The sequence below is a fragment of the Carettochelys insculpta genome, chromosome 25, assembly GCF_033958435.1.
Source record: "Carettochelys insculpta isolate YL-2023 chromosome 25, ASM3395843v1, whole genome shotgun sequence".
In the NCBI taxonomy this organism is placed as follows: domain Eukaryota; kingdom Metazoa; phylum Chordata; order Testudines; family Carettochelyidae; genus Carettochelys; species Carettochelys insculpta.
The window spans coordinates 13,388,463-13,415,438 of NC_134161.1; the positions used below are offsets into that span (position 1 = coordinate 13,388,463).

At 42.6% G+C, this 26,976-nt stretch overlaps 1 protein-coding gene across 4 annotated transcripts in view; it reads right to left on the reverse strand.

Moving 5' to 3' along the window:
* The window catches only part of PRDM10 (PR/SET domain 10), a 74,209-nt gene that overhangs the window by 41,622 nt on the left and 5,611 nt on the right, over nt 1–26,976 (reverse strand). For 2 of the 4 annotated variants that reach the window (XM_074976974.1, XM_074976976.1), the window contains exons 2-10: nt 18,694–18,883; nt 15,974–16,138; nt 15,026–15,085; nt 11,564–11,683; nt 10,242–10,461; nt 9,574–9,815; nt 8,446–8,649; nt 2,073–2,145; nt 1,011–1,128 (exon numbers count right to left, since the gene is read on the reverse strand). In XM_074976974.1, the coding sequence (XP_074833075.1) occupies nt 1,011–1,128; nt 2,073–2,145; nt 8,446–8,649; nt 9,574–9,815; nt 10,242–10,461; nt 11,564–11,683; nt 15,026–15,085; nt 15,974–16,138; nt 18,694–18,786 (1,295 nt within the window). In that variant the 5' untranslated portion in view covers nt 18,787–18,883. Of the gene's footprint in view, nt 1–1,010; nt 1,129–2,072; nt 2,146–8,445; nt 8,650–9,573; nt 9,816–10,241; nt 10,462–11,563; nt 11,684–11,738; nt 11,852–15,025; nt 15,086–15,973; nt 16,139–18,693; nt 18,884–26,976 lie in introns of those variants that run through there. The other 2 variants (XM_074976975.1, XM_074976977.1) reach the window with 2 other exon arrangements.

A 26,976-nucleotide genomic window follows, 5' to 3' on the forward strand; every position in this document is an offset into this window, starting at 1 on the left:
TAAATGATAAAATGTGAAGAAAACTGGGACTCTGGTTGGTGCATACGTCTATCAAACACCTAATGGAAATAAAGCCCCAAGCCAAACAAACATACAGGTTGAACCTCTCTAATCTGGCACCTCGGGACTTGACCAGTGCTGGATGAGAGAATTTGCCGGACTATGGGAGGTCAACATTGTCAAGAAGCATTATGAACACTTCCACTGCGTTCTAGGCTCTTAGAAGACATTTAGGGATAAATTACAGCTAAATAACAGCATAGGACACTGAGAGCCAGGACTGGTGGCTGTAAACAAACTTTATGGGACTGTGGGAAACTTGGCCATGCCCGTAAGTGGTTGTCCAGTTAACTAAAATCATGCTGGATTATGGATGGTGCCAGACAAGAGAGTTCCAGATTAGAGAGGTTCAACCTGTACTGCACTTGATGTGGGACTGTGAGGACAAGCAGTGAAGCTACTGGCACTTACCAGCTCCTCTGTAGTGACTGCCAGTAGCAGCCTTCCATTTCTACTTGTGACCCAACAGGAAACTGATGTATTAGCAAGATCATTAGAAAGTTTGTTGTCTTGAGCTTTCTACCCCAATTCTTCAGACTCAAGAGTTCAGGGTAATGTCAATAAGCATTCAAATGGCTAAAATCCTGACACTATTGATGGTAAGGGCACAACTTTCACTGACTTCAATAGGGCAGGATTATACCCCTGCTTCCCACCTCCATGCCCTTCCTTTCCTCCTTCAAACTGCTTCTTATACAAAGTCACCTGTGCCTACAATGTCCCCACTGATATCTCCCTACATTCCTGTGCCTGAACCACTGTCCAAGGTTTGTCTGAGTAGGTCAGTCAACTCCTTAGGGCAGCAGCCCATCTTTTACTAGTTCTGTAAAGCACCATGAAGATCTATAATGAAGCCAGACCTTTTCAGAGTCACCTATCATTTGTTCTATCAAGATACAGTCGTAAAATGCTGGGAGTGGGAAACTCAGTTTCTGCGTAATGATAAATACCTGCTGAAGAAGTCTAGCTTCTCATCATGGGAGTTGAGGTGCTGTTGAAGCTGTTCTGAGCTCATGAAGCGGCGATTGCATTCATAACATGGCCAGTTCTTCTCTTGGTCTCGGAGGACTACAGCGTATGAAGTTGGAAGCATAAATGACAGCACTCCGGTCAGCAACAATTAAATGTTGCAAGTTTTCTCCAAGCCCTTTTGTCCCCAGTGGTCTCTGTAGGCCACATTTCTGTATCGAAGAGTAGTGGCCAGCCATCAGTCTACTCTATTGCTCTATGTGGATTGCAAGCTTCATTCTTAGCACCCCTGCTCAAAAGGCTGACATCAGCTGATTGCAGAAAAACGCAGAAGGTAGCGAATGGGGTGGAGGAATATTTATATTGAAGTTCAGGATAAATTTAATATTTACATTGCTTCCTAACAAAATCCCTTCATGACGTTGCATTTCTGAACAATACATAAGACTTTCAAATAAATAATCACTAAAATACAGTCCAAAATAGTCAGAAATGTAAGCCTGACTTAAAGGGTACCAAAATTAATTCCATTGTATACGTGGTTAAACCTCCTTGAGACTGATGCAATTATTTGAGACAAGTGGTTGCCCACTAAGGATATTTTCTTTGGTGTAGGTTTGGTTTTGCTGTATTTTACACTGTAAAACAAAATTTCCCAGAAGAACAACTGGAACACAGATATATCATACTGGATCCTTCCATTGGTACTTTGAGTACAGGACTTCAGCATCAACAGTCACCTGATGCTGTAGAGAAAAGCAACCATCACCTCTGGCCACCTACAGAATATACTTCTATGCATGGGGGGAATTCCTTGGCTGCCCCTTTGGTAATTATCTCAAGCCCATAAGCATGAGTTGAATTCTCCTGATTTTAGCATGTATAAGCAAATGGAGGACCCCTTACTGTAGTGCCAACATAGGGAAAATTCCTATTTGAATTTTTGCCAGAAGGACTGGGACCACTGTTATGATTCATAACATTAGCTGCCTCTTTTTAAAACAACAGCCAGAGAGACGCAGGACAGAAAAAGACCAAGTTACCTTTCCTCTCCTCCTCTGATATGTCATGGATCTTCTGGTTCACAAACTCTGCATAGGAGGCAGCATACCACACCTAGAGCAGACACAAGGCAAAAAGGCATTTTCTTTGATGGTCCCAAATTGAAGGGAATTCCTGGAAGGCTTTTTTCAAGCATTGTGTTTAGTCCTCTCCTCTGACCTAGTAATTTGCATCGCTTCTCTTACCCTCAGTAAAGCCGACTGAGCTTAATGTCCCCCCACCAAAGAATTAAAGAGCATTGCTCCCAAAGTGTATCCATTTAATTTTCAGGTATCATTTCCTAATATGAATCTTCATCTTATACATTGTAGCCACTACTTGGAAAGGAAATGAGGTTAATCTCACTAGACTTGACTATATGATCCTAAAACAGGTGGGGGGAAGCTACGGGCTCTGGGCTGGGTCTGGCCCATGGCTTGCTTGGATCTGGCCCCCAAAGCTTGAAGCGTGGCAGGGAGCAGCTTGCCCGCACGGATGGGGTGTGAGCACCAGCTCCTCTCTGCGTGGGATGGGAGAGGGAGGCCCGAGCCCCATAGGCCAGATCCAGGCAAGCTGGGGGTGGGTCCAGCCCATGTGGTCTGCCTGGAGGGGGCGAAAGCAGTTTTGTAACCTGTTGCTCCCCCTCCCACTGGCTGGGTGGACGGGCACACAGGGAAGTGCTAGCCTGGAGCTCCCTCCCTCCTGCTTTCATTAGCTGGAACTGCGGGGTGGGGGTGGGGGGGTGGAGCTAAATGTACTCCTGGGGAGCAGCACCAGAAAAGCGCCCCACACCCATCACCCTCAGGCACCCCTCCCACTCAGAATCCCCCATCCCCAGAACAGTCCTGTGCCCAAACTCCAGCACAGACCCCCATGACTAGCCCATTCCTGCACCCTCTCTCTCACCAACCCCCAACCTTAAGCCCCCTCCTATACCCTACCTCCCTCTCAGACCCTGCACCCCCACCCCACTCCTATACCTTCTCTCCCACCCAGATCCCTGACTCTCAGCCTGCTCCTGGACCCCATTCCTGCCCAGAACTCGTGCCCCCAACCTCTCCTGCACCCTACCTCCCACCCAGACCCTGCACACCCACCCATGGCCCAGTCCTACACCCTCTCCCTCCCCCATTTTTGTCCACACTGCAGATCCTACGGAGTCCCACAAAATCTACTAACCCCAATCCCACAAAAAAAATAATCTGGCCTAGGGGAAGCCCTGAACCTCAGTCCTCCCTCCCCATCCCACCAAAGGGCTTGAGTGCAAGGGGAGTGAGGTGTCTCAGTCAGGGACATCATCAGTGAGGGTTGGGTTGTTGTTTTTTTTCTTCAAACTGTTGTGTGAACTCCAACTGACTTTTCTGTGGGTCAGTGACCCCCAAACCCTGAAAAGGTTGACCTGCTGCCTTGTATATCATGTATATGGTATACATGTTTAGGAGGGATTCTTCAAGAAGAGATGGTCTTTCTTCTCTTTACAGACAACATGCAGAGTGGCATGCAGGGATTAATTTAAAATGCATCTAAGGTAACAATGGATTGGAGAATCATGCTCCTGCATCCCAAAGAAAAACCTGGACTCCCTGTAATTTAGAAAACAGGGATTTAGGAAGCCAAGTGAAGAGGGAAGAGCAGAAAGCAAGACGGATAATTACTACAGTTTGGATAAGGATTTTAGCAGAGGCAGGGTTCTGGTAATAGTTCAGAGGTTACCAACGCATCTCACTGAAGCTTACAAATGGTTTGTTTAGATGAGCCTTAAACTGGATTTTAGGCTATGACTATACTAGGGAGCTTACAGCAATGTAGCTGCACCAACACAACTGTGCCACTGTATGATCTCTCATGTAGCTATTCTGTGCCAACAGGTGAGAGCTCTCTCATCAGCATGATTGGTCCACCTCCAACATGGTGAGGGGAGCCCTCTCACCAACAGTGCTGCTCACATCGGTGCTGATGTTGGTGTAACTTATGTCTCTCGGAGGTAGTTTACTCATGCCCCTGAGCCACCTAAGTTCTGCAACATACGCTGTAGAGTGAGAGACTTGAGACACGTGTTTCTCTCCTGGAAGGGCTGAGTTCATTGCAATAGCAGAAGCCTAAACCATGCTCTTGCTGGACACATTGGCAGGTGTTTGTTCCTTCCTGTGCACCTCAGGCAGAGGACAAACATTTCTGGATAAATAATCTAAGACACAGACAAACACCTACAAGGCCTTTACCAAGAATTCTTAGAACTACAATACCCACCAGAGGAAGTGAGGAAACAGATTGACAGGTACTCAGAAGCCACCTGCTATAAGACAGACCCAACAAGGAAAATAATCAAACACCACCACAGGCCCCAGCTAAAACCTCTCCAGTGTATCATCAGCAATCCACAACCCATCCTGGACAATGATCCGTCACTCTCACAGATCTCGGGAGGCAGGCCTGTCCTCGCCTACAGACAGCCCGCCAACCTGAAACAAATTCTCACCAGCAACTATAGACCACACCACAGTAAGTCTAACTCAGGAACCAACCCTGCAACAAACCTCAGGGCCTACTCTGCCCACATGTCTACACCAGCAACACTGTCACAGGACCCAACCACATCAGCCACACCATAAGGGGCTCACTCACTTGAACATCTACTAATGTAATATACGCCATCATGTGCCAGCAATGCTTCTCTGCCAAACTGGACAGTCTCTATGTAAAAGAATAAATGGACACAAATCAGATATCAGGAATGGTAACATACACAAACCTGTAGGGGAACACTTCAATCTCTCTGGACACTTTATCAGATTTAGAAGTAGCCATTCTGCAACAAAAAGCTTCAAAAACAGACTGCAAAGACAAACTGCAGAGCCGCAGATCATTTGCAAATCTGACATCAATCAATGACTGAACAAAGACTGCGAACGGCTGGCCAGCTACAAAAGCAGTTGCTCCTCTCTCAGTGTACACACCTCCATACAAGCTGCTGGAAGTGGGCCACATCCTCCCTGACTTAATTGACCTCATTAACTCTGACCTTCCTCTTGATTGGTACTCCCCTTTTTTCATGTGCCTGCATATTTATACCTGCCTCTGGAACTTCCACACCATGCATCCGACAAAGTGGGTCTTTGCCTACGAAAGCTTATGATCCAATAACTCTGTTAGTCTAGAAGATGCCGCAGCACTTCTCGCTGTTTTTTGCAGATAGAGACCAATATGGCTACCCCCGGGACTAGTCTAAGAGGGGGAGCCATGTTAGTTTGTAGCTTCACAAGAAACAAGCAGTCCTGTAGCATCTTAAATACTAGCAGATTTATCAGATAATGAGCTTTTGCGAGTAAGACTCACTTTTACTCCAGTCTAAAGAAACATAAGAAACGTTTCTGGGTAAGGGAAACCAACAGCTCATTAATAACCAAGGTCCATGAGTCTGTCAAGCAAAGTGAGCTTCTGCTTTAATGAGCCTCCTGGCTTCATTCTTACACAGAACTTGCTGTTTCATGAATGTCTAATTAGAGAAAGGAAAATGAACTACAGAGCTGTTTTAACTTTTAATTATCAGCCTCATTTTGACGCTGCTAATGCATGAAACAAGATTAAGGGCATCTCTACAGGCAAATTTGTGCTGGGTTAGCCAAAGTGAGATTTCACATTGGTCTAGTCCAGGGATTCCAAAAGGCAGTCCATGGAGCCTTTTTAGCTGGCCCATGAGGCCAGCTGCTGCAGTGGGACCAGCTTGCACTGGGCCAGCTGCCACAAAGCCTCAGAGGTTGGGCCGTGGAGCAGCTGCTGGCCCTGGGAGGGCAGCGGTAGAGGAGTTTGGGGCTGCAAGGGGGCTTAAGCCTGGGAATGGGCAGGGGACAGTTTAAGGCTGTGGAGGGTTTAAGGCTGAGGGCAGGGGCAGTTTGGGGCTGCCAGGGGTCTTAGGCTGGGGCTGTGGGGGACTCAAGGGGGGTCTGGGGGCATGGGGCCGGTTTGGCACTGCAAGGGGTTTAAGCTGGGGGGTGGTGGTTTGGGGATATTTTTTGTTTGCCCCCCCCTGGAACACACAAACGTTGCTGTGTGTTCCACAGTGACAAAGGTTTGGACACCCCTGGTTTAGTTAAAAAGGAACAGGACGCTCTTCAGCTGATATAACCACGATTATATTGATTCCACTTAAAACAATTTGGAACAGATTTAAAATAGTGACTTTTTTTTGTTCTGTTTCATCAAAATAAAAGTATCTACACACCATGTTTTGCACTGATTTAACTATATGGGTTTAAAACAGGTTTACATTGAATTATTGAAAATTCAATGAGTATTCAAGGCCTGAGAGAGAGAGAGAGAAGGACATACAGAACAGCAAGAAAATCCCTGACAACAGCAATAGCTGTCTAACTGCCCTCTAGTTCTCAAGATTGATATTTGAAATTAAGGCAGCTTCTCCCAACCATCCCATGCTAAATTAAATTTAATTAAAATGTTTTCAATCTGGGACAAAAAGTAACTGTGTTGTTCTTAACCAGAAATAGAAAAATTAGATTCCATGTGCAGACTGTAAGCTTCAAAAATCACAGGAAAATTTGGTGAGGCAAGAGACCTCTTTAGTTTACAGAGTTGCAGTACACCAACAACTAATGACATTCATATATGGGTGGGGCAAAGGGGAAGAGAAAGACAGAGCTAGAAGGCCTAAAGCTGCTGCAGTACTAGCTACAGTAAAACCCTTTCATATCCACCACCCCAGGACCAGGAGGTTGACAGATAGTCAAATATTCTGGAAAACAGAGATGTATATCTAGCAATGCATAACACTGAAGAAAAACAAGATTAGATATTAAGAAACAAACAAAAAGGTATGCAGAGTACTTTATTTACCAATGACAGTGGTATTGTACACTGTAAACTTATACTGTATTTGCAGATTTATTTGTATCTACTTCCACTATACTGTACTTAGGGAAAATGTGACTAAAATTTCCTTATGGTTAAAATTGCTTACAGTGCATTTTGAGAATACAGTTTACTGAAAGGCTACGTCTACACTAGCACACTAGGTCGAAGTAGCCTATTTCGACGTGAGAACATCGAAATAGGCTACTTCGATGCGTATCGTCTACATGTCCTCCAGGGCTGGTGCCATCGACGTTCAATGTCGAAGTAGCGATGGAGAACGATGAAAGGAGCCGCCCCGGAAGGAAATGCAGAGCATCCACACACACAAGCGCTCCCCATTGAAATAAGGGGCCAGCAAAGCCCCAAGCCGCTCCCTTAAAGGGCCCCTCCCAGACACACACAGCCTGCACAGCACGAGATCCACAGAGCCAACAACCAGTTGCAGACCCCACGCACGCAGCATGGACCCCCAGCTGCAGCAGTAGCAGCAGCAGCAGTCAGAAGCCCTGGGCTAAGGGCTGCTGCATGCGGCTACCACAGAGCCCCGCAGGGGCTGGACAGAGCGTCTCTCAACCCCTCAGCTGATGGCTGCCATGGAGGACCCCGCTATTTCGACGTAGTGGGACGCGGATTGTCCACACACGCCATACTTCGACGTTGAACGTTGAAGTAGGGCACTATTGCCATCTTTGGATAGGAATAGCGATTTCAACGTCTTGCCGCCTAACGTCGATTTCAATGTCGAAATAACACATGGTGCACGTAGACGCGACGCATGCTATTTCGACGTTGTGCCAGCTACTTCGAAGTAGCCGGCTAGTGTAGATGCACCCAAAGAGTTTACTGTATAGTCAATGGCGTACAAGCCAAGATGACTGCTAGGAGTATACTATTAGAAAGAGAAGGAGAGATCATTTGTATACATTTATTTTAAGCTTCCTTACAAAGGGTAGGTCATTACAGTACAGTTATTTCAAAATAACGCCATTATTTTGCATCTACGTACCGCAACCAGTATTTCAAAATAATTTCAAAATAGCAGTTGGCTTATTTCCAAAATTGGTAAACCTCGTTCCATGAGGAACAGTGCCTACTTTGAAACAGCTCTTTCAAAACAGGAGCTGTGTAGATAGGGAATAGAACCTATTTTGAAATAAGGCATTGTGTGTCCAATGACTCTGTTTCGAAATAGCTGCGGGCTATTTTTGTGTCCAACAGCCTTATTTTGAAATAAGCTATTGCAGAATAGGGTATTTTGGGATAAGGCTGATGTGTAGACATACCCTTAGGGTCTGATCCAAAGCCCATAGAAATGAACGACAGTCTTTCTCCTTACTTCAGTGGGTGGTGGATCAGGCCCCTATATGCTTTAGCTAGCTAAAATCATTAAGAAAGTGCAATTCAGATGGGAACAAAACCGAATTGAGTATTTAGGATATTTTGTACAATTCAATTCACTTTCTTTCCCAATATAAAGTGGGGTCATGAGTGTGAGGAATCTCATACCTTCAGTTCCTGTTTGGGCTCCACATTCTTAATTGTTGTATAATAAATATGGTGGCCATACTGGTATGCCACCAGGTTCTGCTCCAGGTGGTTCTGGGCTGGACGCACAAACATCATCCAATTACAAAGCGCCTCACTGGAGAGCTCAAACCACAGGTCCTCTTGTAAATCTCTGTCTTTTCTGTCACCCTTCTCAAGAGACACCTGAGCCAAAAAGCAAAATGCACAAGGGTAGTCAACATTCCACAGTGATCACAAAATACAAAGCCTTTAAAAATCTCTTATGAGAACTACAGCTTCTCCATGAGGGAGGTAATGCAGCCAGAGCAGAGATGTTCACTTTGCCCACAGGATTCTGGCAACAGATGGAACTTAAGAAAACACTTAAGAAGAGATATGATGGGATCTAGGATCATCAGGGACATGCATAGACAGTGAAGCCACCATGGATGGTGACTGGAAGCTGTATGTTCATTGCACTGACCATATTTCTCTACCTGATGTACCACTACAAATGGGCCATGGCAGCTGGAAATGGAAAAGACCTAACATATTAGGTTGTATGGACCAGTGATCCTCAGTCTGTGCTTCTGCAGATTCTCAAAGCTCTTTGTGGTCTTGCCTCCACTGAATACAAGCGTATGCCCTATGTGCAAATCAGTAAGCAAATAGATCAGAGCCATTCAATGCATCCTCTTCTAGCCAAACAGACATGAAAAGGGGAGAAAATCCCTTTCCATGTAGAAGATTGGGGAAGAAGAGGCAGAAAGAGAAAATGTTGCAACTCAAGTCGCAGCATACCCAAAGGCAATGGCTGCAAAATGTTCTGAGATGGAGTTGCAAGGTTTGTGCCCATAATGTACTAAGAGTGAATCACAGCACTCAGTGCCATGAGAGAGAAACATCACAGCATAATGGGATCAGGATCTGCACCTTTACTATTTTGTGGCTCCTGGCACTACCCTGGAGGACAAAGTAGCACTCTGGCTGCATGAGCTAGGGAACAGTTATGCTGCAGTGAGATGAAAGTGTCAGGAGAACAGCTCTAATAAAGTCAGAACAACAGATTCTAGGGCAGAAAAACAAGGAGCAGTAAGGTCTCTCTCTTGCTCTCACACACACAGTTACCTTTAAATGGATGTAGCAGTCTTTCAGTTCAGTTTGTCTGACCAATGGTCCCTCCACGGGGCCAAACTGTGTGCGTTTGGGAATGCGTCTTTTGGAGAACACTCCCCCCAAGAACCGGTCTATATAGAGAACCAGTGGGAGGCTGGCTCTTGCTCTGGTAAGCACCGGCCGGTTTGGGATTGGGTGCAAGGGTCCATGTTTCGGACACACCGAGGGATGTGCGTTATTACATTCTTCACACCCTGCAACACACAGAGAGGACGTGAACAATGGACATGAATTCCCATGCACTGGCATAAAGAAAGGCCCTTACACACAAGATGTGATATTCCTTTAAGCGTCTCTGACCTGAATATTTGACAGAAATTACTGTAGGTAACACAACACTCAAGCCAATAGTCGGTTTATGCTTTAAGAAGGTTGCCATCTTAAAATGAAATAGCGAACAGTGCACTCACTCCTTAAAAGATTCTCAGAGACTCCAGTTAGGGGAGAATGCAGCTGTCCACCATCAAAATCAGCCAGGCTGGTGTGAGTGTATATGGTTCAGATGCAATCCACGATGTTGGCTATGATTTCAAAATCCCTGCATGGTCTTCGACTCTACTTCCCAAATGGCTGGGGAAGGGTGGAGGGGCAATAAATTCAAAGCTTCCTCTTCTACTTACACAGATCGTGAGGATCAAAGGGTCGAGGTGGATCTGGGTCCCATTCATCCAAGTCGGTGTCTTCCCCATCTTCGTCTTCATCTTCATCATCATCGTCATCCTCATCATCTTCCTCTTTTGTTTCCATCCTACCCATTGGGTTCTGCAGAGGCGCTAAAGGATCAGAACCATCCACTGCCTCCATAGGAGGTAATACTTGGTTATGCCCTGGTAATGATGCCTGAGGAAAGAATTCACATCACAGAGTTAGATGTCTCTCCTAACTAAAGGGGATCAAAGATCACAACTAGATCATCACTTCTATCACAAAGGAAAGTAACCAAGATTATTTCTAGTCTACTCTTCGCCTCTTTATTTTCTTTGGTAACCAGAGAATGAGGGAGAAAAACCATCATGTGTATAGGGCTGCTGAGACTATGTGCTCTGGAATGCTTCATTATACTGAGAACTCTGCTGGGTAGGTGGTTTGTGAAAACATCTACCCAGCTTCATAAAATAGTGCCATTTCAGGAGGATGCACCAATGAAAGGAGAATTTTGGATCTTCCCAGTGAGTCTTAGCAAATAAACAAGTCCCATTCCCTATCCATGCTTGAAGAAAGTACCTTGGGTCTCCACGATCTGTTTTAATCTATAAAATATACTCATTCAATGCTCTGGCAAATGGTCTCCCTCCTACCACAAAAGCAAATGAAAAAAACCTCTTGCATACACACAGCAACAAAGTTCAGATCTCTCTCTCTCACCCAGATACAAAGACAGAATTCAATGAGGCAGCAGATAATTAAGATCTAAAACCCTAACAACGCAAGACAAGGAGGCTGGTTCTAAACAGCTAAAGGGGACTTGGTTTTAGTTCTGATTTTAACACAGATTTTCCTTCTCTTCTCCCACACAGAAAGCAGAGGTAAATTCTATACAATGTACAATAATATCCTAGCTCCAAAAGAGTTATATCATAGAAAGATTATATATTGTAAAATCTGTCTTATTAAACTACCAAAAAGAGACCAATAGACACTGGTCATATACAATAATAGGGATTACTGAATTTTATATTCAAAGTCTTGAGAGAATATTTTAAAATGATTGCTTCAGTTACAACAATCCCTAGAGCATGTTTCAATGACACATTAAACAAATATCCCTCACTCTCTCAAAAAAAGCTCCACATTGCACGATAAGACTGTAGAATGCTATAAATGCCTTCACTAAAACATTTTTTTATATTATTTCCCATGTCATATTTAATTATCTATTTCCACAGAGCAGTGAAATCAGAAAACCTCTACATTTAAAAGAAATGGGGTCCTGAAAACTTACTCTGTCTGCTTGTGGACCCTGCTCCAGAGCCATTTGCTGTGGGGTTTCGGCAACGTTGCCGAGCACGGAGAGATTGGTGGGATTCATGCTCTGAGCAGCAGCAGGCAAGAGCACAGTTACCTAAAACCATAGGCACTCATTTTAGCAGAGCATCATTTTTCTATCAGTCACTTACACACAGGCAGTGTCCCTGCATGCAAAGCTTCTTGGAGCACTTCAAGGCAGAATTCTAAAGGTGTTTTTGGTAGAGATGATGAGCCTGAACCAAGCACCTGGACCCAAGCATTCCTGAATGTGAGGAAAAGGGTTCTGGATCATTAACACTGCACTGGTGCTAGTGTTGCCTACAACTATATTAGAAGTCTTTCAACTGAGACACAAACCCTCATCCATCTGTAGAGAATTAAATTTAAATTTCTGTGAGAATTAAATGATTATCAAAAAACAGACCACAAGATCAAAACAAAAAGCAGTCAAGTAGCACTTTAAAGACTAGCAAAATAGTTTATTAGGTGAGCTTTCGTGGGACAGACCCACTTCTTCAGACCATAGCCAGACCAGAACAGACTCAATATTTAAGACACAGAGAACCAAAAACAGTAAGCAAGGAGGACAAATCAGAAAAAGATAATCAAGGTGAGCAAATCAGAGAGTGGAGGGGTGGGGGGGGGGGAAGATCAAGAATTAGTCTCTGATTTGCTCACCTTGATTATCTTTTTCTGATTTGTCCTCCTTGCTTACTGTTTTTGGTTCTCTGTGTCTTAAATATTGAGTCTGTTCTGGTCTGGCTATGGTCTGAAGAAGTGGGTCTGTCCCACAAAAGCTCACCTAATAAACTATTTTGCTAGTCTTTAAAGTGCTACTTGACTGCTTTTTGTTTTGATAGCATATAGACTAGCACGGCTTCCTCTCTGTTACTAGACCACAAGGTGTGCAGTCAACAATAGAAAAGGAGAAACTCACTCAAATATATATATGGAGAAGATACATATGTTTTCTAGTACTGGTTCTGCTCTAAAAGAAATAATACTAGAACCACACAGGCTTTGCTATGGGCAAAAGTAGGCACAACAGAACGGATATATTGCCAGTTTATTAAATAGCTGTAAATTAGTGCAATTCCCCGTAAGGCTGCAAACTGTTCTCTCAGGGAACAGACAAAAAACCATCAAAACGTACATGGATATTTAAGTTCCTAGTTTCCTGGAGCTTGTTGTTGTTTTAATTAATCTAATTTATAAAATTGCTTTAAAATTACAGCTGCAAAGAACAGTGTGGAAATGACCAGGATGCTCCCAACTAGACAACTGAAATTAACTATCTGCTGTTGACATTTCCTGGTGCCAAATAGCAATGCAATAGGCAGCACTATTCAGCAGTATCACTCCAGACCTGCCAGCAATGAGGATTTCACGCAAAGCTTGTGTCTGTGCATATAGCACCTCCATCTGTATCACACTGCAAACAAATTGTTACTCTTATCTCTATTACATGCATTGCAAGGAATCAACATTACAAAAAGAATCTTGGAACAGGTTTTTGAAATGAAGTTCTTCCAAAAGACAGGAGAAGCCTTCATTATAATTTTAAATGCTATGATTATTTCAGAGATTTCAAATTCAACACATTAACACGTGGTTTGAAACAAGGATGCAAATTTTCTGGGACATTATAGGGGCTCTTTGGCATACTTGGCTTAATCTAATTCTTGACTTCCCCCCCTAGCCCCTCTGCTCTCTGATTTGCTCACCTTGATAATTTTTTTCTGATTTGGCCTCCTTGATTACTGTTTTTGGTTCTCTGTGCCTTAAATATTGAGTCTGTTCTGGTATGGCTATGGTCTGAAGAAGTGGGTCTGTCCCATGAAAGCTCACCTAATAAATTATTTTGTTAGTCTTTAAAGTGCTACTTGACTGCTGTTTTGTTTTGACAGGAAATGTGTATGTATAACACATGCAGAAGCAGTAGCTACCCTAATGAAAGGATAACAGTTCACAAACAAGTGCAAGCCCTAGCCTGGGAAAGTTATGTTACAAAAAATGTTGGTGCATGGGAGGGACCTTGAGGATATTGAAATAAAATGCTTAGGCCTCACTTACTATATCCTGTCTTTATTGGAAGATACAGTGTGTGGTGGTGGGAGCCAGTCTTTTTGTTGTGTTTTAAGTTCATAACCTGCACTGTGTACATAAGGATTCTGGTTTTAAGTTTGATCATGTATTTACAGCTAAAAGCCTGCTGAAAAAACACAGATTAAACAGACAATAACATGGGTGGGGTTTGTTTGTTATTTTTAAATGTGAATCCAGTCCTGTAAAAAAAAATGCCAGAATAACAACTATGCTTCTATCCACGCAACAGGAGCACTGTAAATGTCCTTCATGCTGTTGCCTACCCATGTGTCTCAGTCCTGATTTGGAGGGTCTCCTAGCAGTGAGAAAGGAGCTTGTTCTTGGTGTCTGTTCATTCTTTTGAATCTCTTCTGAGATTTTCAGCAAGGCTGCAGGTTTGAATCAATTGCAGTGGTAGTCTTTATAATGTGGAACTGATTGAGACCTACAATCTCACTTCACATAGGCCACCACATAGCTGTCAAATGATGACGGTTTTTTAAATAAAAAATGAACAGGGATGACTTTAAACCAATAATTTAGAAGTGAAAGTATCCATATCTCATTACCATTTCTTTGAACTATCCAATCCCTAGATACATATTAGACAAAATGAAAAATAATCCTTCACCCACCCACACAAGAAAAAAGAAATCTTTCATCACCCAGATTTCACAACCACAGCTCTCAGTTTCATGCTACTCTTAGTCAATTTCAAACTGCTAGCACATCAGAGAGAAAGCCTGGAACACACATATCAGGCATGGACCAAATAATTTAAGTATTTAGCCTTTACAATCATTTTCCTAAGAAATACCTGAGAAATGATTGGCAAATTAAGAATTTGATCCATAGTCCACTGATATCAGCAGAAAGACTCCATTGACTTTAATGGTCTTTGGATCAGACCCTGCAGGACAAAAACTAGAAGCCCTGTCTACCTAAAAATCAAAAGAAAAGAAAAGAAAAGAAAAGAAAAGAAAAAAGAAAAATCACACAGCTCTGTTCTCCCATTTGAAGGGACACTGTTGAGTGATTTTTCATATTTAGGAAGAAAAAAAAAGGGACTAGCAATAACATCTCTTTAATATTTAAAACTGAATTTTCTTACAATTTTTCTATTCATTTATACATACTTCCATCAAGATAACACTGGCTTGTTATTATAAGATTGGTTGCTCGTGCTCACCAAGAAGCTGGTACTAAATGACTGAAAGAGAATACCATTTGATCTGGACATAACTCCAAGTACCACAGTAGAATGCACAAGCCACAACAGAGCGCCTTTACTTGCCCTGACAATTGTTTCCCTGTGGTAGTCAGGATCCAGCAGAAAAAAAGTGCTTCTCACCTGCTGCGTTGTAGCATCCTGCTGGACATAAGCCACTTGGGATGGGTCTGTAAACAGAGTCTAAACAAAACAATAATGGCTTATCAGTCAGGCCTCTGTGTACTGCCAAATCACACAGGGAGAATTACCCTCTTGTTAAGAGGCAACCTATGCAAGAATTATTTATTTTATTTAAGTTCTAAAGTGCATATTATGTGGGTGGCAGCTGTATTCAGCTTACATCAGTAACCCTACATATGTAGAAATAAACTGAAATAAATGACTGCCATATAAACTAATGGCAGCTCCATAAAAGGAAAATAATTTTACATTTATATAGCATTTTTCATTATCTATCACATAAAATACATACCATCAGAAGCAGCAGTTATTAGATATTTATTTAAGCTAATAATTATGCAGGACAAACATCAGGCCTCTGAAATGCCTAAATAAGGACTACTGGGTTAGAGCTGATGCTTCAAGATGCTGAGGCAAAAAGCGCTATACTGGTGCCAAATCTATTACTATTAATTACCAGAACTGTGCTGTGCAAAATAAGGAGACTGTTTCCAAGAAAACTATGGATTAAGTAGCACCTCCTCCTTCTCCTATGTATTCACAGCCTACAGCTTTTAGGAACATAGTGCAGTCACAATTTCTAGAGGTATTACAAGTGTTTAAAAAATAAATCTTTGATTTAATTACAAGCCCACCTAACTGAAGTGAAATAGCCAGTACTTTGTGGTTAATAACCCCAGCTCCATTAACACAAAGGCACAGTTCACTAAAATGAACCATACATACTCCCTCTTCACCGGTGGTTAGAGAGATGTGGTTGCGCACAGCTGACGGACATCATACAAATCACCCAACTTTGTAGGTAGCTGTCTTTTAAGTCTGAATTCAATTACTGCTCTGTCCAGCCCACAGGGGGCAGAAAGGGGATGGATATGGAATGATACATGCCTGCGTAGTCTCCACAGGATGGATGTAAACCAATGTGTGCTCTGAGGTGTCCACTGAGGTGTAAGAGGTGCCGTCTGCTGTGTAGACGACCTGCTGCGGGGGACGGTCCTGGTCATCACTGTATACAATTTGTGCCACTGCTCCACCTTCAGGGACAAAGTGCACCTGGAGAAGAAATGAAGATAATATACTAAAATAAATATCTATGTGAAAGTATCCACAAGCACACTCATTACAGCCATATTCACCATGTAAAGATCTGCTGAGTCCAATCTACATAGCCACTTGTTATGGACATAACACAAAAAATACTGTATAATTTAGACAGAGTATTCTAAACTAAATGCCAGCATGGTAGAAACCAGGACATAAAAATCACTGTATACTTCCCTTTTTCCTCCACTTTTTAACTAGACGCATAAATATTTATACACTGTCTTTCCTAACATTAGTTCTTGGATCATTCTTCTCCCTTCTACTTTTTGCAAAAAGAAGTTGATGTGACACAGTACAAGACTTGTTAATTTTTACATTCTCAATTTAGTTTAATATCGTTTTGTGAATTTAGATTTGTTCATTTATTCAATTCTGCACATTTGGACAGTAAATACTGAGTTCTTGTTTCAATAATGAAACATTCATTAACTTACTAATGCTTCTGCAAGTGATACTCCATCTGTAATGTTAGAATGTGGTATGTGGAACTATCTGGAAGATGTACATGCATAAAGCTACTTAATTGGGAAAAATATAACCACAAAAATTATTGGATAGCTCCTAAAGCTGCTAATGGGATAAAGAGATTCCACCTCAGGCCAGCTGTTTGTGTCTCACCAAGTTGTAACTGAAAATGTTGTCCATAGTCGTCCAACTGTTCAGTGCCTGTCTGAAATGAGTTTGCGTTCTCCACCTTGTTGCCAATAAGCAAGTGTTCTTTTCCTGACAACGCTTAGCTGAGTGCTCATCATTTTTTAAAACTGGGCCATTTATTTAGATGCCTAAATATGGAATTAGGAACCTAACTTTAGATTTCTGTTTCCAAAGTATCTTAGCCAGAGTAAATGCAGACACTGTATTTTCACAGAGTTTGAAATAAAATTCGTATTATTTTATTAACACTTCTTATAAAATAAGTGATTTTGTTTGGTTTTTGGAGATATTTATTCTAAGAAGAAACTTGACCATCTTAGTTTAGGCAACTGTAGATCTTGTAAAATAAAATGTAACTTAAAACTAGTAATAATTATGAGAGTAATATTTAGCGTACATACAGTGCCTTTCATTTCCAGCATGCTGTGGAAATACTAATGAATCTGCACAATACCTATTTATGAAGGGCAGAGGAAGCATTGTTATTCCCATTTTACAGCTGGAGGAGCTGAGGTACAGGGAAATGTAATTTCCTGCAAAGTTCAGAGAGCAAGTTATTTGGACAACCAAGATTCCAAGGTCTTACTCACATCTTACTAATATTTAAGCAGTAAACAATAAACTGATTTGAAATTAATGTGAAACTGATCAGTCTTAGTTTTGCTGTCCAAACTGAGTGGAATGCAGAGTGAAAGGGAAAAGTAAATGAGATTTGTATAAATCTCAGGCCAATAATAACCACAGCTTTAAAACTATTCTGTATACGTATTACTTGACAGTGATGCTTCGAACTCATCCACTTTGGTGCTAGAAAATTAAAGAAAAGCAGATGTGTTGTACTTACAATGAAAAAATGGTAGCAGTACTCTACTACATACTTATTGCAGGCTTGTCATAGTCATGTGACTAATCTTAATAACATCAGCTGGACTAATTCAAATGAACTTTTCACATCAGAGAAGGATTTGGCTCTAGTGGCCTTTAGAAATAAAATATTTCCTATTGGCATCATGCTCTCTGCACTACCATAAAACTTTAACCAGAGGTCTGATTAGAACAGGGGTTGTCAAAAAGCAGCTTACAGGCCAGACAAAGCTCACCGGGGTTAGCCCCAGTTGGCTGCCAGTGCTTTATTTACATTCATGTCCACATATACAGCCGCTCACAGCTCCCTTTGGCTGCAGAGAACTGTTCTGGCAATGGGTGCTGTGGGAAGTAGTAGTGCAGTCCATGCTGCTTTCTGCAGCTATCCTTGGCTGGGAACAGTGATCCACGGCCAGTGAGATCTGCAAGTGGCTGTAATACAGTGCTGGCTGCCCTCCAGGGGCTAATGCTGGCAAACTGTATCCAACCTGTGAGCCGCTTATTGCCCACCCTTAAAATAAAAAGAAAGAGGTTGTGGTACTTTCCCAAGCTTCCACCCACAGCCCAGCTATGCTCTGATGCTACTATCAGAAGACTGTGCAAAGCTTCATGTGACTGTCATCCCCTGCCCTGTATGCTTTTACTAGCAGAGAAATCATGGACAATGCTGACACTTAAATGACCAGTGGTAGATTCCACAGATCACACTGCTCAAAATGAATAGGGATAGTTAATATCTCTCAGAGCTGTTGTTTCAGGCTGTCTGCAAACTCACTCATCGCTGTCTTGTTTCACACCCAGCTCAGTCGCTAAAGCTTTACTTTGCAAAAATGATGTCTTGGCTTTGATTTCTTCTGAAGCTTATCTTCTGGAATTCAAGATGGGAGGTTCCAGAAAATAAATATAAGTTTCTTGGGCAAGCAAGCCCAGCTCATTCCCTGATGCTAGGAAATAAATTAGAGAAATTCCTAGGAGATGCTAATCACCTGAGCAGTATTCTGTTCCTGCTCGGCAGATTCAGACCACACCTGTGGACTTTCCTCTTTCGAGTCCATCTCTTCCCTGTTGTGGTGCTCCATGGTGATAGCTAATTACTGGAGCAGGGCTGGGCTGAATAGATTCATCTGTTCGCTATGTTTCTACTCACTCAAGACAAGTTGATCTTCTGTAACATGGCTATAATGAGAGAAAAGAGACCCCAGACGTTAAATAGCCGAGCACATTGCAATCAATTTCAACTGAAACAGCCAGCCAGATGAAAGGTGTTACTATTAGCACATGCAGGGATGTGCTTCAAGGACAGAAAAAGTCTTAATTTTATAAATACTTGTTCTTGGTTCTCCTTCCCAAATCCTGATGTACAGTATTTTCTAGCTATGGCAGATGACTAAATAAGCCAACAACTGCAACTGACAGAGCTCCTGAAGAGGCCTAGCTGAAACAGATACTGTGGGAAGGACCCTCCCATCCTGCAGCGCTGCATATGATAATCATTGCAGTGCAGAAAGAGGAGTTTTAAAAATATCCTTCTGTGATGCCATGCCCTCATATTTTTATGAAAATGTGGTTTTAAATATGAATATGGATAACTAAAATATACTTAATGCAGAGGCAACTAGTGTGGGGATTCCAGAGGGTCCACAGCCATGCCCCCACTCTGCCCCATCTCATCTCCTTCCCACTCATCTCCCACCCCATCCCCATATCTGCTCCACCCATACTCCTTCCCCTTCCACCCCTGCTCCACCAATGCCCTGCCCTCTGCACTCCCCTGCTCTGCTTCTTCCTGCAGAATTGCTGGGCTGCTTCCGGTGAGTGCAGAGGCAGTCTCCCTCCTCCCCAGGACTGGTACTGCCCGAGATCAGTGCAAGGTAGGAAGCTCATGCTGCTCTCAGGCTGTGCTGCTCCAGGAGAGAGGCAGGACCACACCTTCATTCACCAGAAGCAATGCAGCACAGACAGTGAGTGCAGGGGGAATCTGACACTGTGGTGTTAGTGCATGTGACTCCCTATGTACCCCACAAGCTGGCCTCTGGCTTTATGCAAAATGCAGCATGTGGCGTATCATTGAACAAAGACTTCCTACATGAAGGAAATAGCTCTTCCAGAATAGCTTTTTTCGAAATTAGGCTGTAGACACTCCCTAAAAGAACTGGGTTTGTTTAGCTTGGAAAAGAGAAGGCTGAAAGGGGACATGATCACAGCTTTCAAGTACCTAAAAGGGTGTTACAAGGAGGAGGGAGAAAAATCATTCTCCTTTGCTTCTGATGATAGGATAAGAAACAATGGACTTAAACTGCAGCAAGGGAGGTTTAGGTTGGACATTAGGAAGACTTTCCTAAATGCCAGTGTAGTTAAGCACTGGAATAAATTGCATAGGGTGGTGGTAAAATCTCCACTCTTGGAGATGTTCAAGAACAGGTTAGATAAATATCTAACAGGGATGATATAGATGGTGCTTGACCTGCCGTGAGGGCAGACTGGACTTGATGACCTCTCGAGGTTCCTTCCATTTCTAGTATTCCATGATTCTATCAAGTGACAGTCTCAATGGGATCTCTGTGACCATATTACAGTGATCATAGATTATCTTAAGGCTGGACTGGATTCACTTTGAAGCCCATCACTGTTGCTCCTGCACTAGTCAGAAGGGATTTGTTTCTCCCTAGCAACAACTCTATACAGCTATTGCCGTCCCTAATAGCCTAGGGATCAAGAGACTCTGACTCATTTTGTGCGTAGACCCCAGCTTTGCCGACAAAACTCTCTGGTGTGGACATAGACCATGTGCACAAATCTGCAATCCCAGCTGCCATTTCAGATACTATTAAACTAGACATTTTTAACAGAAAGAAAGAACAATGAAGCTTAAATTCTAATTGATATAAGCCTGGAAATCTTGACAAATTGCTTCCATACTAGGTTTTAGTCACTCTCTGTGATTTTATTGGAGCCTCTCAGGCTGCCATTGAGAATCTCTAAAATTTAATTTACAGCTTTGCTGATTGGCTTAGTCAGTCATTCAGCACCTTCCCAGTCCTTTGTCTCCAATGTCATACTGAATCATAGACTTAGGCATGAACATAAGGCTGAGCAAGTCCAATTAACTTTATTTTATTCTGGCTGTCTAGTTGGGCTGATCTGATGCCAGCACCTGCGTGAACAGCAGAAAGAAAGCAGAAGGTCCGTCACTGATGCAATCATTTATTTACATATTAAATGCAAATTATTATAGTCATCATTTATTCCCATAAATACTGGCATTTGGTTGGTCATGAACAAGCTAAAAAAGGAAAAGGAAAAAAAAACAGGCACTTTCTGCCATCTGCTAATCTCACGAATAACGAAGGAGTCTTACAGGACCTGCGTGGGTACATCCTACATAAGCCTTCCATATACTGCACAAAGCAATTCTTCAAGAAAGCTTTACTCTAATGTCACCCCAGGGAGTGATGGAAAAATTACTATCTCCTCACTGAAAAACAACAAACAAAGGAACGAGGTTTTTCTACATTATTAAACAGTATGTCATGCTATCACCACTGGTGACAGCTTCCTACTCGCTCCCTTATGCCAAGAAACACAAAACATGCATGTGTTGCTCAACCCAAGAGGTGACAGAAGAAAGTAGGGTATATGATGTGACTTCATATACACTCATGCTGTTAGACTCTGGGGGAAAAGAAAACAAACATTACATTCATGACTGATGGTACATATACACCACATAGTACCCAATCCTAAATCTGGACAAAGAAAAAAAGAGTTAAGAAAAATGTAATATCATATCAATGAGTGACACTTTAGTGCAGGATCTTACTAGCAAGGGAAAAAATAACATGATTAGCTGCATTGAACAATGGTCAGAGCTGAGAATTATCTAACACTGCTGTCCAAGAGGCTATCCTACAAGATATTAAATAAAGGGTTTACTATAATAATATTAGTAACATAGCAATGTCTCGTAATAATCCTGGTAACATAGTATTTTACCCTACCTTCTATAGCATATTTCACCCAAAAACCTCAATGTGCTTTGTAATGTAGGTAAGTATTATTATAAAATGTTCTTCTTATTCTGATCAAATCCTCCCTGTCAGTTTAACTGAAAAAATTCTCTGATTTTCAAACCATATGCTCACTAGTTTGTACATAACACGCTGTGTAGCACACAACACTGCTCATAATAATAACAAAGTCTGAACAAGACTGCAATTCGCTATAGTTATCTTAATATTATAATATTTCTTGCACTCCTTTTTATCAATTTATTTTGTTTTTGGCCTTCCATATTAATTAAATAGCTGTAATTGGACAGCCAATACTTTAATCAATTACCTGCCTAAAACAATCAAAATGCATCAAAATAAATGCTGAATGTTTTTTTGTTTGGTTACTTATTCTATTTACATGCACACCTGAGAAAGAGAGATATTTGGTTTCTAAGGATTTTAATCAAGTAAACCAAGCATCAATACAATCAATTAACAGGTGGTGCAAAAGGGTGCCAGAGATTTTTGACTGACTCACTCTTTAAACATGTTTTGGAATTTTGAAGGCAGATGCTGATTCATTCCTGCCAACTCATAGTAGCAGGAATAGTTCTTCTCTGTTGAATATAAAAAAGGCTAGAATGACTCTTTGGCCCCCAAAAAGACTTCCAAATATAATTACTGCAGAGAAACACAAGGAAGAGTCAAGCTTTGGGGAAAGCAAAAGGCATGGTTTAAATTGTTGCTGGGACTCTGCATCAACTATAAAGCCAAATCACAGGAACAGAAGTTTGGTCTACATTCAGAGAGTCAGACTCACCTTCTATGAACTGGCATAGTTCCATTATAGTTCCAGTCCAATGGAGCTATGCTGTTTTATGGTGGCTGAAGATCTGCCCTGATATATTTAGATTGTGTTGAGAGCATAGTGAAGATTTCACTTGCTTACAGAAGAGTAAATACATTTTACAGTGTGGGTGAACGGAGGCAGAGAAATTCAGTGATTTGTACAGGACACATAGAGAATCCAGGAAAACTAGAGCCCAGTCACCTGTAGTAACTACAGTAAACCCTGAAAATATGCAGCTTCAAGTTGTGTGTAACTTGCTTTAATGCATTAAGTACAACTTGAAGCTGCTCTGTGGCTCCTTCCCCCTGCCTTCCCTTATCTGCGTGGCTGTCAGCCTAGCAGTTGCGCAGCTGCAGGAAGGCAGGGAGAAGGCTTATAGCATGGCTGTCAGGCGGACAGCCCTGCCGTTGGGGGAAGGCACGGGGAAGGGGCTTTTAGCTTGCCTGGCTGCCAACAGCTGTGGGCATCTAGGCAAGCTAAAAACTTCTCCCTGCCTTCCCTCAGTGGCGCAGCTGTCAGGCTGACAGCCATGCCGCTGGAGAATGGCAGGGAGAAGCAGCCAGGAAACTAAGTTTCCCGATCCCGCAAGCAGAGGGGAGCTGGGAACCAAGCAGCATCCTAGTTCCTTGGCTGCCCTGAGCTGGTGGAACCAGGAAACTGATCAGCCATGAGCTGGTCGGTTTCCTGGGTCCTGCAAGCCGCAGGGAGACCGGAACCAGGCTGCCCTGGTTCCTAGCTCCCTGCCACTCTGGGAGCCAGGAAACTGACCAGCCCTAGTGAGCTGGTTAGTTTCCCAGTCCCGCAAGTAAAGGGAAGCTGGGAACCAGGCTGCAGCCTGATTCCCTCTCCCCCCGACTTGTGTGAAAATCTGAGTTAGGCAGAGGTTGCAAGAACGCAACCCCTGCGTAACTCAAGGATTTACTTTACTAGATCGTTGTTTCTGCAAACCACCTTATTTTGAGTGTCTGCAGAACTCATTAGTGGCTTTGAATCAATTAATGTAAAAAGAAATCTGATAAGTTATTTTTCTATTTCAAGGTCTATATATCTGAAAACATGGCTATCAAAAACTGGTTTTACATTAGTCTTTTTATATTTCCACTGTAATCCTCAAGACTATACAGTAAAGCACCTTTCCCTGGAACAAGGCACAGGTGACTCTGCAAGTCTCTTTTTATACCAGGGATCTGCACCAATGCTGCTAAGCTGAAGCAAAAGACTCCCAGTGGAGACAGGGCCTTAGAAAAAGAGCCCATGGCTTCAGAAAGTTTGAAAATGGAAGCTGCCTTCCACCCTGAACCACTGAATGTGAGAATGCCAGGAAATGCAAATACCAGACGTACATCCACACTAAAGCCACTACAGCAGTACAGCTACCATACTGCAGCTATACCACAACCATGGTGTAGGCACATCCTACACTAACAGAAGGGGTTTTTGATTGATGTAGGTAATCCATCTTTCTGGGAAGTTGCTATGTAAACTCAAGAATCCTTCTGTCAGCCCAGTCTACCGGGGAGTAAGGTCAACTTAACTATAGGTTCAATTGCATGGACATGCCATTTTTTACAGCCATGAGCAATGTATCGAGGTCAACCTAAGTCCAAAATTCAGACCAGACTTGAGTAAGTTTTATGATTGAGCTCAGAGGAGGATACCAAGGGGACAGACTAAAAGAAGATTCCTTGTTGATCCTTATTCATAGGTGAGCCTCCTTGAATTAATATGAGAGGTTGCTGTTCTTTCCTCCAAATGGCTCAGGATCCACTTCAGCTACTCCAACTGCAAGAAATCAGTCCTAATATATCTCAACTTTAAAGAACTCTCTTACGCTCTTTTCTCAGTTCTCTTAGCCATACTGGCTCAGCGCACGCAACATTGGCTCTAATTTTTTCCATCCATGTGCAGAATAAATGTTGTCATGTGCACCAAGGTATGTGCAGATATGCACCACTAATAGAAATAGATGCTGCCAGCTGTGGGAAGCTGTAGGCACTCTGCTAATCAGCTGGGTGGCATATGAACTTCTCCTCAACACCTGCTAAATGATCAGCTTACAGGGGACATCAGGGGCCAACGGAGTACTATATACCCAAACTAGCATTTTAAAGTGCAGTGAGTTGGATCAAGTCATCTATTAGTGAAAACTCTTGACACGTGTCTAGTCGCCCTCTGACACTTTACACCCAATGTTGCACACAGATTAGCTGTTCAAGAAGGGTGGGAACTGGGTGAGCTGACAGTGATTTCATAATGACCCAATTTAAGGGTTACATGAACTGTTTGTCCCATCTGTAGCATATGTAACCATAAAAACAAGATACAACTTTCATTAATATTTATCTTAATTACAACCTAGTTTTCTTCAAATATAGCAATTAATTTTAATTATGCGGAAAGTATGTTGAATCTTTGTTAGTCTATTCTTATGACTGGTGCCTTCATTGCACTATGTATGAAAGAGGTTTTCTTCAGCTTCTGTTGTTTAGAGGGTGAGTTGTCAGGGCCTTGCCATTTGTGATCCCCCGAAATCTGGTAAAATGAGGGAATACTCTTGGCTCTCTGGTGCAAGAGAGGACTCTGACCTGGGAGAGGGATATTGGAGTGAGTGAAGGGAGTTGAAGTCAGGTGCTAGAAGCAGGTTCTGGACAATGAGAACAGAGATTTTGCTGCACTACTCCGCTCCCAGCAAAATCTCTCAGCTCTTGTCGGCCAGTAACCAGACACTGGGAACTGTGAAACTGTGCAGCACTGCCCCCTTCTCCAGCAAAATTTCTCAGCTCTCCTTGGCTGGTTTTGTGCACTGCTCCCACCTCCAGCAAAATCTCTCAGCTCCCATTGGCTGGTTTCTGCCCAATAGGAGCTCAGAGATTTTGCTGAGTGTAAGGGAGGGTATGAAACCAGACAATGGGAGCTGAGGGATTTTGCTGGTGGGGCAGGGCAGACCCTGAAGCTCTTCCCCTTTACAGACTTAGGGACAGGACGCAGGCTGGATCAAAAGGCTTGGCAGGCCACATCTGGCCTGTGGGCTGGATCTTGCCCAACCCTGCTCTATGGCATCCCTGGGTCCAGCTCCCCAGATGCCAGCATATACTGTAGGCAGTTGCCTGACTTCTCAAACCTACAGAGAATTGCAATCACAACAGCAAACTCCAATAACTCTACTGACTTCTCACTCATTTCAGCATGCAGTTTAAAACTGTGCAATTTTTGTTAACATTTTCTGGAGACTTGATACTGTCAACCTCATAGACCTTGTCCCTCTTCTTGTCCAGCACTTGGCTCCTGATCTTTCCAAAAATCTCATCAGGACTGGTTCGAATACCAAGGCATAAAGTCTATCAGAACAGAACAGGTAATGCTAGCGGGGAAGCAGCACTATATGAGAAAGAAACCGTAGACTAAAATGAGGAAAAATCTTAAATGAATCAAACTGTATCAGAGAATCTCTATGGGTAGTAATTTGATGCTCTGATAATAAGAATATAGCAGTAGGGACATATTACCAACTACCTTACCTGGATGGTGATAATGACTGCAAAATGGTCAGGGAGATTCCAGAGGCTATTAAAATAAAAAAGCTCAGTAATAATGGGAGATTTCAACTATCCCCATATTAACTGGGTACATGTCACCTCAGGATGGGATGCAGAGAGTAATTTTCTTGACACCTCCAATGACTGTTTCTTGGGGCAGTGGTCCAGGAACCCACAAAAGGAAACACAACTCTTGATTTAGTCCTAAGCATAGGATCTTGTTCAAGAGGCGACTATAGCTGGACCACTTGGTAACAGTAGCCATAATAAAATTAAAATTTAACATCCCTGTGGCACAAAATATACCACAGCAGTCCAACACTATAGCATTTAATTTCAGAAAGGGGAGCTCCACCAAAATGAGGTTAAACAGAAAGTGAAATCCTCTCAAACTGCATGGAAACTTTTTAAAGACATTGTTTCCGTTAAGGAGAGAAACTGATTATACAGCTCAGATACATTCTTCAGTTCAATCCAAAGTGTTGTGTCCCTGATTATAGTAGAAATATAATTTAAAAAAAAAAACAGCAGTTTCTTTGCTATTTCCAAGTTTCCTCCTCTTGTCAGTTCTGCGCCCAAGACGCAGTCTCTCTTCTCCTTCCCAGGGTCACAGATTATACCTCTGGCTGGCTGCTGGCTGCCTCTCACACACACAGCTTGTCAAAACAGTCTTCTAGCCCCTGCATTCATAACCCAGTACCAGGGAAATCCTCTTACTCTCCCAGGGTTATTTTTTTAATCAGGCCTTACCATGCAGCCTATTGCCTTGGCCAGTAGTTTCTATAATTGTCAGTTATCTCACTTCATAAAGAAACATGTAATTGCTCCTTTTATTCAGCTGGAAAGAAGGGTGTTTAGCACACCCATCACTTTATCAGGGTCTCAGATTGT